This window comes from Rhinopithecus roxellana, unplaced genomic scaffold (genome assembly GCF_007565055.1).
Source record: "Rhinopithecus roxellana isolate Shanxi Qingling unplaced genomic scaffold, ASM756505v1 contig2517, whole genome shotgun sequence".
Classification (NCBI taxonomy): Eukaryota; Metazoa; Chordata; class Mammalia; order Primates; family Cercopithecidae; genus Rhinopithecus; species Rhinopithecus roxellana.
Window position 1 is genome coordinate 14,580 of NW_022142107.1, and position 18,879 is coordinate 33,458.

Sequence of the window (18,879 nt, forward strand, 5' to 3'; positions counted from 1 at the left end):
CGTGCTGGCTTTCACCGTGTAAGAATAAGTATGCACTAATTAATTCTGTACAAGACACAACATCATTTGAAGTCTGCTACTTTTTTAAAGCTCCATATTCACTGTAATAGTTTCCTTTTTGGAAATTATTTATTAGTTGTTTTCTGTTTAGATGAGGAAAACAAAACAGAACCAGCAAGAAGTGGATTCTTATTTCAGTTGATTAAAAAAAAAAACTGTACACTGTATCAAAACAATCCGTTTTCTATTTCATGCAAAAAAGCAAAATAAGGAGTATTCTTAAAATGACTTTGCAGGATGTGCTTTATTTTAAGTCAGCCCTGAACCCAAACTACACAGGATCAATTTTTGACATATTCTAGTCCATTCAATGATTCTTCTCAGAAACTGTATCTTAATATGGAATGAAAACTACATTTAAATCATAAATTTTTCATGCTACATTGTTATTTAATGAAGAGGTTGTATTACCAATAATAATAATTTAAGAAAAGGCCATTTTTATTTCCCCAAGCTCAATATACATATTTCTTTCATAATTATGAACTTAAAAAACCCGTCTCAGATGTAAAAATGTGAATTGGAATATGTAAACTCTTTGATAGACCTGAAAAACAGGAAGGAAAATGTCACATACTGGAAAAACCCTTGCCTTAAATCATGGAAATGGGAAAAAGCACGCTGAGGGGCGGGGAAGGCAGCAGAGCGGTCCTGACCTCAGTTCTTAAAGAGTTACAAAGTATTCCAGGTCCCACTGGGCCGGCCTTTTCACTCTTCTGCCTCACGTCTGTTTGCACAGGAGACCGCAGCCCTCCAGAACGGTTCCCCTCATTGAAGCCGGTCACTGCTGGACCACAACAAAGCAGGTGTCCACACCATTTGTTTTGCTGCTTTTTTTTTTTTTTTTTTTTTTTTTTTTCCTGAGAAGTCAGTCACTGGTGTTTAATGGAAAGGTATCTTATTAGTCCTTGGTTAAGATAAGGCAGTAAGAGTATCACTAATGTTATGTTTTTGCTTAGAATGAGGCTGATCCTTCCACTGGCGTCTTCATGGGCAATTAGTTCCCTCTCTTTTGCCCCTAGAAACACAGGTAGGAGCTGTCTGCTCCCTATTGCTGTTGCATATTCTGAGTGTGTTGAAGGCTCATCTAGTCTCATCACAGCAGCTTCCCCACTGGGGATGGAGTGCTGTATATTGCATTGTAGCATCTCTCCAGGAAGGGCACGGGCCCACAGAGGAAAACACAGGCATCTTTCCATCTGACTCCTCTTCTGTTTCTCTTAGGGACGGGGCCCATACATGATTCCTTCACATGGTCAGAATGCAAGACACTGTTGACTAAAACATAAAGCAAGTAGCCCTGATTTCAGAGAAATGGAGTTACAAATAACATTTTCAACAGTGCCTTAACTTGCAAGGTAGCTTTTACTGCAAAAGGATGTCAGTTCCTTTTGTCTACCTGTCAGAAGAGAAGCAAACCATTTCCATTGAACTAGAAATGCTTAGCTCTTATGAGAATATTGTGCTTTTAAAAAAAATTCAAATGTTAACATTATTTGCAGTCTGTGTTCTAAGGTTTCAATTTGTTTTCTCTCTAGTCCATTTGATCATTGTCTCTGGTGAGCGATACAGGAATATTAATTTGGCATAGAGATCTTCTTCTAGTTCCAGTTCTCCTGTCTCTCGAACTAAAAAAATATCTGTGCACAACTTCAAAATTCGATCCACATTTGGAAGCTCTTCAAACATGATGGAGTGAGAAATCCCACTGAAGAATTCTCGGACAAATTTCCCAATCACAAGCACAACGGAAGCATATAATCCCATAATACTGAAAAAAACAGTGAGTAGAAATTGCATATAGCAGTTAAATATAGTTAATAAAGCATGTCTAAAAGAAAAAAATATTATTTTGTCTCAAATTCCATAGAAGAAATAAGCATATCAAATCTCACATTTTTTCCCTTTGGTTAAAAAGTTGACTTTTTATAATAGAATTATTATAAATAGAAAATAGAATTATGTATTACAGAACTGTTAGACTTGAAAAATAAAAGTCCTTTACAATCTCACACTCTGAAAATAATCAATGCTAACCGTTTCATGTATGAATTTCAGGTGGTTTTATTGCATATATTAAATGCATAAATCATATATTTGGTAGAAATGTGATTATATATGATTTTCTGTGGCAGGCTCCTTTCTTTTTAGCAATACTGTCTCTCAGATTAATTTTTTATCAAATTCTGGGTGAAAATCATTTCTTATGAGGCTAACTTTGAGAAATATAATACTTTATATTTGTGTCTTGTGGGGATGTGCATATCCTAGGATTTAAGCATCAGAACATGATGCAATGGTTCAGAAGTTCAAAAGTGGGATGTCTGATAGATCAATCTGCTAAGGATTAGAAGGAAATCTAAGCAGAAAAGTGGTATTTCCATGCCAGTTTCTAAACTGTAAACACTGGATTGCATTAAACTGTGCCATAACAGGAAGACATGGAGTGAAGAAGCCATATGCCTGGGCTGTGTGAGTCACACTGGGCATTTTCATCTCTTTGGGACTCTGGTGCCTGATTTTTTGAAATGAAGGACCAAGGACGTGTGCATTTTAATATTGCAGCTCTAAAATTAGTGAATTCTAAGAAGATAAAGGTTTCCCACTCTCAACTTTCTATGATACAGAAGTAGACTCTTGTAACTGTGAATTGTTCAATGAGTCCTTACCCATAGCCAGCCAGGAACCCCAGACTTGGGGGACTGACTTTGTCATTGAAGACCACCAGTTCCAGGGCCTGAGAGTTCGGATTGTATATTCTGTTTCCAGTCAGGTTGAGAACCCACCACTCACTGTTATATTTAGTTGTATTGTCTCTGGACAAAATGATGGTAATATCCATGAAATTATTTTCTAGAAGGGTAGAAACACAAAATCAAGTCAGCATGAGAATTTTAGGATGTAATGCAAAAATGTTTTCAGATGGCAAGATCTGGTTACTAACGGTAGCACAAGGTTCCAGGATTGAAAAGGATGCATGGACGTGCTAAAAGCGGGGATGGACAAGGAAGAGTGGCCCTGGGTATCCAAGTGATTTTCCTTTTCAGTGAGAGAGGTCAGCTGCTGTTGCTACATGGGCACGGCAGCGAAACCACAGGGCACAAGTGGAGGATCCACCACCTGAGCGGCTGAGCTGATAATCCCAAATGACTCTGTAGACATCTTAAAAAACCACATCGCTGACTTGTGATCGAATCAACCAGTCCATTCATCTTAGCAACATTTGCTCAATGTCTCATGGGAGGAAGGCACTCCATTAGGTGCTAAAGGGCTCCAAAACTGCATATAACATTGTTCCTTATCTCCATGGGAAAAGACTATGTACATGAGTACAATTTATGAGCACATGACAGCCACCATAGGACCAGCACTGACAAGCTCTGTTGGCTTAGAGACACCACTTCTGGATAGCATGCTCCATGGGTGCCTCACAGAGCAGATAACTTCTGAGCTGAGATTTGCCGAGTGAGAACTTCAATAGGTGAAGCTGGGTGAGGAGGGAAGCTCATTTCAGGCAGGGTGATGGGACACAGCTCAGCAAATCTCTGAGAACCATAATATCGGGTCAATAATTACTTTTATTGGAGCTTAGGGTGAATGCAAACGAGCTGTAAAAAATACAGTAAGAAGAAGCCTGTAGTGACACTGTATAGGTCTTTTCAAGAAGATTCCACTCCTGCCAACGATACTGGTGCTTCCCCTGAGAAACATGGTGGTGACTATAAACTAAACTCTGTGACGGTGGGAGCCACATCAGCATCATTTCATACTGAATTCCTAGATCACGGGTGTCCAATCTTTTGGCTTCCCTGGGCCACAATGGAAGAAGAATTGCCTTGGGTCACGCAGGAAATATACTAACACCAAGGACAGCTTATGAGCTAAAAAAAAAAAAAAAAAAAAAAAAATACAAAAAAATCTCATAATGTTTTAAGAAAGTTTACGGATTTGTGTTGGGCCATATTCAACACTGTCCTGGGTCACAGGCAGCCCATGGGATGCGGGTTCGACAAGCTTGTCCTAGATGGTAGGAATCCAAGAATGGTACTTGACAAAAAATGTCTATGGCATGGAAGGATGAATCAATGAAGAAGAGTAAGGCACAGTATGATCCTGCTAGAGCCAAAGTCCTTATCAAGGAAGAGGGTGAACCATGCAGAACACACAGGAACAGGAGGAATGTTGGTTCTGAAGTCGGGAGACAGCTGTAAGGAGGAAACACAGGAGCCTGCAGCATAGCGTCAGCTCAGGAAGAGCTTGTGGAGGGACAGAATTATTTCCTGGGGAATGACTGATTGTTGAGCAATCTGCATGCCCAGATGAAACATTTCTACAACTATTCCTGACTGAAAGGGAAATAGCAAATTTCTTAATGCGTCTTGCAAATACCTTGCAAGAGATACTTATTTACTGCTGAGGAAGAAACGTGTGTGATATGGAGCCTGGTCTTTTGCCCATCCCCAGGGCCCTCCACTGGGCCTCTACCAGGCCAATCTCTGTGTAGCTTTCCAACTCTTCACTTATGTCTGCGTCTTTCTAGCTAAACACAGCAGCACGGAGCCCAGGCTCCAGTGTCTGGCCTATTGCCTAGTACGTAGTGAACGGCCCATGTTGGAGAATGAATGACTGTGTGCCAGATAACTGCACTGGTTTTCCACGTTGTCCAGATCTATACATCTGCTTCTGGTTCAAGTCATGGAATCAAGCAATTCTTGATAATTAATAGAATCCGGAAACATGAATTTATACCATCCAAGTTATATTGGGAAAATTAAATCACTAAAGTGCCTCTAGTGATACTTACTAATTCTTGGGCGGAATCAAGTGCATTTCATGCTATCTTTTTACTGTTCTTATTGTGAGGGGCAGACATATTTAACAATGTATGAGGCAGTTTCCTGTCAGTAATCTGGCTGCTAATAGAAACAAGTCTATAATCTGATGAATCAGTACTATAAGAAACTTGGTGTGAATTTAAGTCAATCAAGTTCCATATCAATGAAAAAGAGAAAATGAAGAATGTGGGTCCCAACTGAATGAGTGACTCCTTTGGGCTAGTGAAGGCAGGCAGAGGTTTTATACGTCTTGTCACACAGGAAGAGATAGCTAAAAAGTAGTCTGATGAAGGCCCAAACACACACTGTTGAAACTGAATAAAACTAAGATTGAAAACAATTCTGAAACAAATTTTTCTCATTCTTACCAGATAAAAGTTGCTTTATAGGTTTTGAGTTAGAATCACTAGGTGCTTTCACATAATATGGATAAATCTTTTCTATGGTCCTGTACATTAAGAAAGAAAAAGATATAATTACATGTTAATTGTTTTACCATCTAAAATTGATTTCTTATTCTTATTGTTGACCTTGTATCACCAAATCATGGTGGAAATGTCACATATCTGTACAATGTGTAGACATCAGAATTTATGGGTTCCTATTACAATCAAAACTCTCTGATGTGGAGCAAATTCACGGAGCTTTATCCGGATCTGCATGTAAGTCTGTACAACAAGCTGGGTGATGGCTTACAAACAGCCACAGGCCTTTTCCCAATTCTGCAGCTTGTTTCTGAAGCTAAGGGGCACTCTTTCTTACTAAGATCCTCTAATTCTTAACCATACCATTGAGCACACTTCAAATTTTAATTTTTAGATTTTCAAACATATCTATAATCAGGCTGATATGGTTTGACTGTGTCCCCACCCAAATATCATCTTGAATTGTAGCTCCCATAATCCCCACGTGTCACGGCAGGGACTGGTGGGAGGTAACTGGATGATGGGGGCAGGTTTTCCTCCATCATCATGCTGTTCTCGTGACAGTGAAAACGTCTCATGAAATTTGATGGTTTTATAAAGGTCAGTTCCCCTGCACACGCTCCCTTGCCCACCACCATGCAAGATGTGCCTTTGCTCCTCCTTCGCCTTCCGCCATGATTGTGTGGCCTCCCCAGCCATGTGGAACTGTGAGTCAATTCAACCTCTTTCCTTTATAAATTACCCAATCTCAGGTAAGTCTTTATTAGCAGCATGAGAATGGACTAATACGCAAGTAGACTGCATGAACTGATCTAGAGGGGAGTGAGAGGTGAAGAGAGATGGTGGCCTGGACCTCGAGTGACCTCTGCCTCCCACAAGCCTAGTGCCTTGAATACATTCTTGAGTAGACACGCCTTCTCATCTGGGAAGTGATGGGAAAGGATCTGACAGTCTCCAAGGGCCCTTCAACTTTAGTGAGTTGCAAAACATATCTCAATCTGGGAATACTTCTAAGGCCTGCACCCTGGTGATGTGTATATTCCATGCATTACAATGGGGCCAGGGCAGTCTGGAAGACAAAACTGAGGGCATCACTGGTGGATGCCTGAACTATTATGTTTAGCAGTTTTAGATCCATATCATTTTTTTTCTTGCTAGTTCATATATTAGAATCTAAACATCTCAGCTTGCATCTGTTGGAAGTGGAGTACTTAAGTGACAGGATAATATTTTGAGATATATAATATTTTTTTCCCAAATTTCCTTTTACCCTTTGTACTCCTTAACCCTGTATGCTCTATCCCCATTCAGAGACCCAGAGGCAGGAATAATAGTAGAAAACGGTCTCACAGGGTCTTTGCCTGGCTTTTGGTGATTATGGTCAGAGAAGAGCAAGGTTTGTCATCCAGAGATGAGATCAATACTTTTTGGGCCAGGTGGACAGAGAGTGGGAGGAGAATGTGCTTGACACTAGTGGCTCCCTAAGAAGGAACCTTGAGCCCCACCTCCTTCCACTGAGGGTGAATGAGTGAAGTGGGTGCCCACGATCAGGTGGCAAACACGAATGACAAGAGGCTTGGGTCATTTTAGTGCAGTCCCATGTCACATTCCTGAATAGGGCCCTTAGAGGCACCAAGAGCCCAGTACCCCCAGGGGCGAATGAGGTACCACTGGGCACATATTATATTGGGTCAGGTGAACCCAGGTGGACCTGCCGGAGCTCCCACACCTCCAAATTGCATGAGAATCAGCTTGATGATTTCTAGTGTGCCCCAGAATGGGTCCCAATAGCTGAGGGAGACAGCTACTCTGCAGACTGAAGACAGACCTGGAAGAAGAATGTCTCTCTCAGTGGAAGCCCAGCGGGCTAGCACTTTCCATGCACTGATGAGCTTCCTGGAGCCTGGCACCATACAAACCCTCATTCATTTGTTTTTTATTATTTATTTGTTTATTTTTTTTGAGATGGAGTCTCGCTCTGTTGCCCAGGCTGGAGTGCAGTGGCGCGATCTTGGTTCACTGCAACCTCTGCCTCAAGGGTTCAAGCGATTCTCATGCCTCAGCCTCCCGAGTAGTTGGGATCATAGGTGTGCACCACCACGCTTAGCTAATCTTTGTATTTTCAGTAGAGACAGGGTTTCACCATGTTGGTCAGGCTGGTCTTGAACTCCCGACCTCAGGGCATCCACCTGTCTCACCCTCCCAGAATGCTGGGATTATAGGCATAAGCCACCACGCCTGGCCCAAACCCTCATTCAGAACATAAACATAACCCTGGGGACAGTGGACAGAAAACTCCACAGCTGAGATTAAGTTTCTTTAATCTTACAAAATGGGGCCTCCAAATAGAAATTAACTTTGTGTTACCAAAGAATGAAGTTGCATTCCTCATACACATGAATCTGTAGATGGACATTTTGGACCAGGTGCATATACTTAACAAAGCTCTATTAGTAAGAAAAATAAACTTACACTGGTGTTTTTGAACCTTCTGTGCTGTTGCCTGCAATCATTTTAGCGATATTCTTTCGAGTAATATTTTTAAGAGGAAAAGAAAGCTTATCTGTTGCTATTTCCGATTTTGCACCCAGACTTAAGTTTCTGCGAAGAAAAAAAAAGCTTAATGTCAATGATTATTCAGAAGTCTGGAAAAGAGATTTACAACATATTTAACTCTTAATGTGATTAATGTCACCACGTTTTCATTGGGTCCACAATTGTCAATCCAGACCCTTTCAGTCTGCTTCACCTCAACGCTCAGCTTCTTAGACAACTGAGTTAATAGAGCCCAAGGAGGCCACGAACACTTTTAAAACAGAGTCGAAGGTGAGAAAGAGGAGGAACCTGCTCATCAAAAGAGAACCCATCCTGATGTTTTAATATGAGTTTCTAAAATATTCTTTTATCAACCCAATGATGTTAGTCTCCACGATGATAAACAGACTCCATGTGTTAAAAAGAATATTCAGTCAGAAATTGAATTTTAATTGTTTTGTTGGTTTCTATTTTTTTTTGGTAGCTCTTTAAAGAAAAGGCTAGAAAGTAAATTTTTGGTAATTTATACAGAGTTGGACATGAGGAATTTGGGACCCTGAAAAGGAGAAAATGGGATTGACAGAGTTCTTTACATTCTGAACAGCCCCACTTTGAATTTTTTAAAACTATTTCCTTGTAAATTTTAGATGCTAGAAGGCATTCTTCTGTAACTGTCATGCTTCTTTCTTAATTCTAACGAGTCGGTCTCATGGACCCAAATGAACCTACTACTTGCCTGCCCAAATAAGCTTGCTTAGGGTTCTAAATCTCAAAACTGTGATGAAAGAACTAAGTTAATCAACTGGTGTATTATGTTGAGGTTCCCAAAACTGCATCACTAAACTATTGGGCTTTGGATGCAGTATTCGGATGTGAGAACTTCTGCTAAGATATGCTCTTTCTACCAACACAAGGAAAAACAAAGCAGGGGCCACGTGCTGGCCACTGGCTCGGGCTGGGCAGAGAGGACTCTCAGGAAGTCTCTCCCTTCGGAGACGGCCAAGCTGCCCTCACATCTCACACTTGGGAAGGGGGTCAGGTAGGGCTTCCCCAGTATTGGTGGAATGCAAGTGATAATCTGGGCCTCCAGAGGCTGCAATTTCTTTTTCTTTTTCTTTCTTTCCTTTTTTTTTTTTGAGACGAAATCTTGCTCTGTCACTCAGGTTGGAGTGCAGTGGCATGATCTCAGCTCACTGCAACCTCTGCCTCCCTGGTTCAAGCAATTCTCCTGCTTCAGCCTCCTGAGTAGCTGGGATTACAGGTGTGTGCTACTACCTTCTGGCTAATTTTTGTATTTTTAGTAAAGACAGAGTTTCGCCATGTTGGCCAGGCTGGTCTCAAACTCCTGGCTTCAAGTGATCTGCCCACTTCGGTCTCCCAAAGTGCCAGGATTCCAGGTGTGAGCCACCACAATCAGCCTGAAATTTCTTTATCATTAAGACCAAACTTCACCCTTTCGTGGAAGTTGTAGAATTCACCCAGACTGTTTCATTTTATAAATCATCACCTTGCCTCTCTTCTCTCTACCTCTGTTTCTTGCTCACAGAACTCACTGCCAGCCTCTCTTTAAAAACTAAAGTTATTATCTAGAATAACCCAACATTAAAATATGAAATTTATTTGGATTTCAGTTTAAAAGGAGCAGGATATTGATTTTTTTGAGATTTATAGTTACATTCAAATTTTTTTTTGCATTGAAAAAAGTTTAGATTTTCTGAAACCACATATGAATTTAAATCAACTTTCAAATCACTTGATGCTCTGCCTTCATTTCTTAGTGTTTATGTGAAAGCACATGGTCAGTTCTCACTGCATCAGAGCTAGCCTTTCTGTCTCCAGTGGGCATCATTCACTTCCTTTTCCACGGAAGATTATGGACAGTGAAATGTAAGATGCATGAGGAAAATCTAAGTGGAGAGGCTCCCTGTGGTAGATTTATAATAGTAATGTAAGTGATGCACGAGGGAGGTGTTCAGAGTAATACTCTTTTGCATTATAGTAAGAAACATTTGAAATTTAAGTGTTGTTTCACCAATTGTACATTAAGGTAATAAAATACAATGGATTTTGAAATGCAAAAATAAACAACAACAACAACAGCAAACCCCAAAACCAAAAAACGAAAGTTAGCTAAAAACAGCAAAAAAGGAAAACTAAGAAGTTCTTAGTCTGGTTAATGATTCCTAGGCAAGTCATTATTTAATAAACAAAAATGTTAGCTTTGGCATTGAAGGTAAGTTCCCAAGGCGGTAATGACAAAGTAAGATCCACATTAATCTAAAGTTTCCATTCTTCCATCCCACCACACCCTCCATCCCCCAACTCCATGTTTAGACTGGGGGAAGGGATAAATTATGCATGGAAATACAGTAACTACCTCTGAATACTCCATGAAAAAACAACAGAGAAGCTACTATTGGGGTCCAGGAGTTCGTGTATCATTTTCTGCTTACTGGGTGGGCTGATGGTCCACAAAGAATTTGAGTTTCCTTCCAGTTCTGCTACTGTTATGTCTTCTTTTTCATAATTTTCCAGAAATTGCATAGCACCCTGTATGTGCACAAATGCACATGCATAAATAGATTATATGCATCATGCTGTATAAAGAAAGCAGTTACTCTTCCTTTGAACTGGCAGTATGGAAAAGGTTTCTCCCTTTGAAGGGAATATTTTTATAATGGATGGTCTTGAGTATTCCATCACACTAATTTGGCTTCCTTACCCACAGGTATGGGCAGTTTCCAGTTACATTACCCAATCCCAGCGGTTGCTACCATCAATACAGCTGTGGAACCATTCCAGTTAAACAATAAAGGAAAAACAGATAATTTAGTGTCATTTTTCCTTTCCACTAAAAAGGAAATTTATCACCTATCGGGGAATGTCCCTCTCATGAGGGAGACCAAACTTAACCTGCTCAGGACATCCCAGCCCTCTCTGAAGAACTGCTCATTGTTCCAGATTAGTGTTGACCGTGTGCATTATAGGTGATAATTTACAGAAGAGAGAAGCATCTCCTTCCTATTCACTCTCTTCAATAAAAAAAACTATTTGTAAGACAAATTTTAATGATGAGGATTATGTTATATTATTAAAAGTGTGGAATATAGACAAGAGAATAACATCAGCCACCATCCTGCTACCAGAACATCATCATTGTTTTAAGTTTTAGGGGATGTATTTCTTATTTTTTGTAATTTAAAAAATAATAGCCTTTTTAAAATTTATGTTTTAGCTTGAGAAATTGTCATGTCATTTATAGTCTTAGTCTCTGTAATGAATTTTTTAATTACAAAATAAGTTGCTTAGAAAATCTTTGGACAACATGGCACGTAAATAAAATGGAAAGTAGAAGCTCCTTCTCCCATTATGACCCCTCTAGGGTATCCAGTGCTAATCAAATTCATTTAATACATCTGCCTTAATTTCCTCAACCAGCTCGTTTGCTGAGCCGCAAATTGCCTCCACTTCTGCTAATACAGAGAATGCACTCATAAGCCAGTGCCTAGACAGAGCTTTCTCATATTTTGAATTACTTCTTAGGACAGATTCCCAGAGTAGGCCTACTAGTCAAGAGATGAATATATACCACAATTTAAAAAGTTAAACAATTTTTAAAATAGATCAATATTTAAATGTTTATTACCACTAATGTTCAACAACAAAGACATAACTTCTTAGATTATCAAAGTGAATCTGCTGTATGTAACTGATCAACCCTGAAAAGTCCTTCTTCCCACCACCTCAGGCCATGGCAAAGCATTAAACGACAACGAGTGAGCTCCCCTGGATGAGAGGTCTTCATAGAAATCTACTATAGGGATTTACTTACGGTGTCCCTAGAAAAAGCTTGTATAAATTTATTAAAGTTCTGCTGGTCCATAACTTTCAACTGGCTTTGTTGGGCACTCATTGTGAAAATAGGCTGGAAAACAAAGAGAACAGTGTTGTCAATATTCCCCAGCTCTTCTCTCCATCCTGAGTCAAAAGAAAAACATTTATGTAGGATATTAGCCCATTTATGTAGGATATGTTTATCCCATGACAAATGGCATCCAAGATCTCTTTTTGGAGTCATTATTCCCATGCTCAACACCAGAGGGGAACTAGTCTCTCAATGTCTTTGGCGCCTCATTTCATACATCACGTGTTTGCTGAGCACTCAGAATATAGACAGGACAGCGGGGTCGGCAGCTCATAACTAAATACCCTACAGGCATCTATCATAAAGGAGTGTGGCGTGGGGCAAGGCTCTGGTAGGCGGGGTGTGCACAGAGATCACCTGATACCCTCCCAGGGTAATGGTGACGGAGACGTCCAGGGGCTGGTTGATGACCCCAGCCACAGATTTGATCAAAGACATGAAGAGAAGAGGAAACCAGACGATGCAGATGAGCAGGACAATGATCATCCCTCCCATGCCGTACTTCACCACTTTCTTCTTCTTCTGGCCCCGCGGCTGAGGGTATCTCTGCAACACAGAGTTCAGACAAGGCTCAGGCTCGGGTGCTTTCCCGCAGGCAGCGGGACTGGGGGATGGCGAGTGCTCTGACTGCGGTGCTGGGAACATGGATTTGGCCTGAATCTTCTCTGTGTGCTCTGACATGGGGACAGCAACCTCGTCCCAATCTCGAAACGAAGTTAGGTAGTGATGTGAAGCTGTCCTGAGGTCGCTCCAGCACCCCCTGGTGCTTCCACAGGGGCCAAGAGGACTTGAGCGGCCTTCTCCCTTCAAGACTGTGGGTGGGTTTTGCTGATGATGAACTCATGGACCAAGGAATCAAGTGTCCGGCCGAATGAACCTTCTGGTTTTAAGGGATTATGCGAGAGAAAGATACTTTACTTTCAATTCCTGAATATTTAAAATCTGTGCCTTTCAATTGACCCTTCCCTGCCCTTGGAGGGTGGAAAAACATGATTTTTAATTTAATTATGATACGTGTTCTTAAAGACAATGTTGTTCGAGTCCTAAGTAAGATTTGTATGGGACAGGTGCAGTGGCTCACGCCTGTAATCTCAGCACTTTGGGAGGCTGAGGCGGGCGGATCATGAGGTCAGGAGATCGAGACCATCCTGGCTAACACAGTGAAAACCCCGTCTCTACTAAAAATACAAAAAATTAGCTGGGCTAGGTGGCGGCGCCTGTAGTCCCAGCTACTCAGGAGGCTGAGACAGGAGAATGGTGTGAACCCGGGAGGCGGAGCTTGCAGTAAGCTGAGATCGGGCCACTGTACTCCAGCCTGGGCGACAGAGCGAGACTCCGCCTCAAAAAAAAAAAAAAAAAGATTTGTATGATGAGAAAAGCCCCCTCTGGGCGCTGGCTTCAGGGAATGGGGAGGGGCAGGTGCGTGTTGCAGGGGCTCACTCTCCTACAGGAGCCCGTGCACCGGTAAGGCTGGGGGCGCTTCTGTTTACTTTAATAGAGATTCATGAAGGGCCCACTAAGCCCCCTGCTTAGAGACTATGGACAAGGGGAAGTTGGAGCTGTGCTGTCTGGCATTGAGCTGCTCCTGTTGTACATGTGTGTTCTTACTTCACTGTTGCTGCTCCATGACCTCTGTCCTTTCAGGGTTACCCCTCAGGCCAAGCTACATGCAGAACATGGGGTCAACCCCACTCCCCGACGTGGCAGTGTGATTTATCTTCAGGAGGGTTCCATTCGTTTCAGCAGATTAAGATAAGGAAAAATAATCTACCATTTACCCATAGGCACTAGCTGCAGATTACAAACCAGCAGAGAGGCCTGGACTCAGTAGGACATGACTGCAGTGGCTTTTACAACCCATAAACACAGAGACCACAGTACAACAGGCCCCATCACTGTAACGCTGGAATTCCCAGGGAAAGCTGCAGAACACACCAGGAATCACACGGAGGAGCCTTTTTCGAGGAGGGTATTTTGAGATGAGAAAGAAAGACATTTCATGCCACCCCAGCTAATGTTTGTTGGGTGTTTCTATTGCTCTTATGCAACTGACTCTTCTTTCATATATTAAACTTTTGAGAAGTGCAATAAATAATAGTAATCTAGACATATTTAAACCTTAACATTCAACCAGCAGAATAAGCAGATATTTGCACTTCAATTTTCTTTGCACAAAGAGGTTAAATTGTCCATCCCTCTTCAAAAAGTGAGTCAGAAGTAAGCATGAGTCCAAACCACTACCAGCCCCACTTTTCTCTACAACATCACATTCTTTTCTGCTCCCAAAGGAGCCATTTAAGAGTTTTTGGGATATATCAAGCAATATACCATTTTTAACAAATAACTACAGTATGATGTCACCAAAAGAAGAAAGCATCTGGATGCTATTGATGACTATGGCGGCAGTAAGTCTAAAATTCTCAACTCTAGTTGGTTGGAAATCACTGGGACATTTATAGGTTGAGATAGTTTTGCCTCATGCCTTCATTGTGAGCAGAAGCTCATATTCATCTTAAAACCAGCCTATATCTAAGAGAAGTAGACAGGAATAAGGCACATCTCCTGGTTTCTTACCTTCTCCGACTCCCGCCAACACTTCAGGATGAATATGTGGGCGTAGATGTCCTCCACACAGATCCAGCTGGACAGGCTCAAGGTCGTGTCTGTCCACACCCAGTCCATCACTGCCCTCAGCTCAGTCAAAAAGGGCACGAGGCGAAACCTGGCAGGAAACACATCTCATCAGAGAGACATTTGTAGGTGGCCCCCACCACCCTGCTCACCCGGGAGCTCAAGCACTTCCTTACTGCTTTAACCTCATGACTCAGAAAAAGTTCTCCTGGTGACCCTTCCAGTAAAAACCCAACTTGGAACACAACTGCTTTTCATTTTATAAGTGGAATCTATGGATTTGTATTTTTTCATTCTTTTCCCTTTCTCTGATTATCATAACCAACTGGGATCTCACTTTTAAATAAGTGCGAAGGTGACTCAGCTTCTTTCATATTTATTTGTTCATGTTATGAGACTCTTGGCCATGGGGTGCTGAATGACTGTGGCTCTGCTGCTGGATGAGTGAAGCAGGGGTGGTGCACCTGGTAGGTTAAAGATGAGGGCAAATGGATGAAGGCAGAGGGAGGAGGAGAGGTTGTGGGGAGCCAGGGCGTGAGGCCCCTCAGCCGCAGGACTTGCTGGAGTACCAAGTTGATGGTCTTGGCTCAGCCTCTGTGGTTCAGTTGTGTTCAGAAGGGATTGGCCTGGACTCCTCCAGGCTCTGAAGAATTTTCCTTGTCTCTTGACTGACACAGAGTGTCTCCCAGCCTGGAGAACCTGGGTTCTCCCAGGGCCCTCACAGCAGTGTGGATCGCCACTCAGCATTCTCCCCTAGGCTGCCTCAGCCCTGTCACGTGAATATAAACCCAATCCCTGGAAGAAACATCAGGCCCAGTCACAGGCTAGCACTGAATGAAACACCACCCTTCCGCGCTTCACAGCATCTGAAGGCGCTCAACACCTCTTCTGTCTGGGGCTGAGGGGAAGCCAGCAGTGCCACGGACTGTCTCACTTTTTATGCCGTGGTTTAATTTGCGAGAGAACAGAGGGGAGATGCTGCCGCTGAACTTGTCACATAAAACAGCACATGTGCTTTGCGTGGTTCACTTACTACATGAGCACACAGGTCATGGCGTGCAGGTTGGTGTTTGGCAGAAAGAATGCCCCTCTTCAATGGAGGAACTTACTGAATACAAAAAATTCTAAGGATAATTTGGAATTCCCAAGGTCTCTGGAACAGTCCAGGCTCCAAATACTGTGTTCTGTTGTGCCCAGAAGTATATAAATACTTACAGATCATGTATCCCTAGTTTTCCTTCTCAAATATTATCACAGTAATTATGCAGGATCCTAACCCATGTGGGTGAATGTAGAACAGCACCCGGACAGGCTTGTGGCAATGAAACACAGAAAGGTGTTTCAAGAGGCAGACATCTTCCTTTGCCAGCATTGTAACAGTTCCACAATGATTCCCACTGCTGAATTCGTCCTCTCCCCCTTCCTTCCCAGGTGGGAAACAAAATGCCTTTCCACGGCTATTCTTCCCCCATCAGTGACTGTGACAATGCAGAGCGTCCCTACCCTTGGAATAAGAAGAGGTTGACGTAATTGTAGCTCTTGGTGAGGAAGTTCCCCAGGACTCGCGTTGGGTAGCCGCAACGGATCTGGTAAGCAGACAACCCGAAGTAAACGCACTTCACAAAGTACCAAAGCTGGGCAACCAGGTTCTGGCTGAATTTCCTAAAATGTAAAAGTACAGAAAGTGAAGAAATGAAATACTCTTCTGAACCAAAGGGTGGCAGTGTTGAATTCAAACAACAACAACAGGCCGACAGAATTTCCCCTTCATCGCTCAAACTCAGTTCTAATCAACTGTCTACACATAGTGGATCACTTCAAAGGCAAAAGGAGGGATTAAAAAACTCGATAATTAAAGTGATTTCCTGTGAATGGTGCCTTCAATCTGTCTTATAACCGTTGCTTAGGCCATATTAAAATAAATTATTAAGCGAATTTACTGATAAAAATTTCTCACTATGTAGATGATGCAGCTACTATAGTCCAAATTAGGCTCCTGAAAGAAAAAATCTATATACATTATATATGAGATATATTAAACATATATATAAACACCCACCCACACACACACATATATATATATATATATATAGACAGAGAGAGAGAGGATCTATCATTTAGAATAGGTAGGAGAAAGAATTCTGATAGGTGGACTCTCAATGTCTTTTTATTACACATTATAAAATAGGTAATGGATTAAAAACTCTGGAAACACCCTGGATTTGGTTCCAGTTTCTGCCTGTATGTTATGGGGTTTGTTTCCAAGCCATCATTTCTCAAGACATCAGTGTCTTCATTTGACAATTCTTCCTAGTTCTGCAAATCTATAACTCCATGACCTAACCTTTATTTATTTTTAAAGATTTCATCAACAATACAGATGGTAGTCTTTTCTCCAGGTGAATAGTGAGGAGACATAGTATTGTACAGTTCAGGACTGCTAGCACAGGCTCGAAAAAAAATTAGTAGAATTAAATTTCACACTAGAAAAACAATTTAGAATATTAATTTCAAAGAATGATGAGCTATAGGACCACTTTAAACTTTGGATAAATGCAGCATTCTCCAAATGTCTTAAACATGGTCAGTACACATTTTAAAAAGGAAATAAAAAGAAAACTTTTGACTTGGTGAGAGTTTGGTATAATTTTCTCTGCCTTAAGATCTATACTTGAAGGTTTTGATACAAGCAGCATATTTCTCTTTGTGCCATATTTGGATTTGTCCCCTCCCTCCCTTCCTCTCTCCCTCCCTCCCCCTTCCTTCTTTCTTCCTCCCTCCCTCCCTCCTTCCCTCCCTCCCTTCCTTCCTTCTTTCCTTCTCTTTCTCTCTCTCTCTCTTGCCCACATCCCCATGGAGACACCTAATGGTTCCAGCACCATTTGCATTTGTTGAAAAGACTGTTCTATCTTCACTGGATGGCTTTTGCACCTTCCCTACATCAGCTGAATTGGGACTGTGGGTCAACTACTTCTGGACTCTGTTCTGTTCCACTGTTCTGTTCGTCTGAATCTTGAGGCTACACCTTACTGCTTGATCATTACAGCTTTATAATAATGCTTGAGGTCAGGAAGAGTTAAGTGCTCCAATACTGTTCTTTTTCAAAGTTATTTCAGTTCTTCGAGATCTTCTGCAATTCCATAGGAATTTTTATCAGCTTACCAAATTCTACCAAAAAATATTGCTGGAATTTTGATGTGCACTGCGGTCAATCTATAGATCAATTTGGGGAGAAATTGCATCTCCCAAAATTCATGAGAAATTCACAAGTATTTTGATGCATGAACTGAAGTCTTCTTGATTTATTTAGGCCTTCTTTAATTTCTCTCAGCCATGCCTTTTATATTTTCATTGTAAAAATCTTGTACGTTGGATCATATTTATCGCTAAATATGATAGTTTTTCTTATTTTCAGTGGTATTGTAAATGATATTCTTAAAAATTCAAATTATTGAGCATTTATTGCTTGCATATAAAAATACAATTGAATTTTGTATGTTTGTTTTGTATCCGCAACCTTCCAAAGTTCATTTATAACTTCTCACAGTCTTATTGTACATTCCACCGGATTTTCTGTATAGACTGTCATATCTGCTGCATGGTTTTACCTCTCACTTTCCAATCTGGATTGTGTGTGTGTGTGTGTGTGTGGTGTGTGACTGAGTCTCAGTCTGTCGCCCAGGCTGGAGTGCAGCGGCGCGATCTCAGCTCACTGCAACTTCTGCCTCCAGGGTTCAAGCAATTTTCCTGCCTCAGCCTCCTGAGTAGCTGGGTAGCTGGGACTATAGGTGCACAACACCACATACTGCTTTTTTCTTTTTTTTTTTTTTTTTGTAGAGATGGGGTTTCACCATATTGGCCAGGCTGGTTTGGTCTAACTCCTGACCTTGTGATCTTCCTGGCCCAGCCTCCCAAATGCTGGGATTACAGGCTTGAGTCACCGTGCCCAACCCAATCTGGATGTCTTTTATTTTTACTTATTTTGCTGGCCTGGGATTAGGATCTAGTATCACCATTCTGGCTGAATGACTTTAGGGAGATCACTTTTCTTTCTGGGGTGTATCTATCCTAATCTGCAAAACTAGATAATAGGCTTGGAAAGAGTTTTAAGATGTCTTTCTTCTCTGAAATTAACAGTTTCTGTGAGGGTTGGTGAAGAAAGCCGACATGATGTTGTTAAACATCAGAAAAAGTATTTAAGTTCATCATTCAGATACTTCAGGTGTTGAATTTGGTTTATTTCTCTGATTTAAGAGGGGCAGATATAATTAAATATTTGTACTGAAAAATATATTTTATGTATTCTATTTTAAATACCAACAAATAATATTCACAAAACTCTCCTGAAAAAAATTATAATATTTGTACAAGCAGTGGCCTTCATCTGAATTATTATTATAGCCTGGCCTATATTTAATCTCCCAATATATGGTGTGGAATGGAGAACTTATTGGGCTATTGTGTATCC

At 41.3% G+C, this 18,879-nt stretch overlaps 1 protein-coding gene across 1 annotated transcript; it reads right to left on the bottom strand.

Annotated features, from left to right (window-relative positions):
• Nucleotides 1-1,565: 1,565 nt before the first annotated feature.
• LOC115895794 (piezo-type mechanosensitive ion channel component 2-like) lies at nucleotides 1,566-16,073 on the bottom strand (the record flags this gene model as incomplete). Its single annotated transcript, XM_030926389.1, has 9 exons — nucleotides 1,566-1,831; nucleotides 2,730-2,913; nucleotides 5,264-5,343; nucleotides 7,793-7,921; nucleotides 10,233-10,405; nucleotides 11,688-11,780; nucleotides 12,138-12,326; nucleotides 14,355-14,502; nucleotides 15,915-16,073. Coding segments are annotated over 9 exons (1,408 nt in total), but the record flags the coding sequence as incomplete, so codon positions are not given.
• Nucleotides 16,074-18,879: the final 2,806 nt, after the last annotated feature.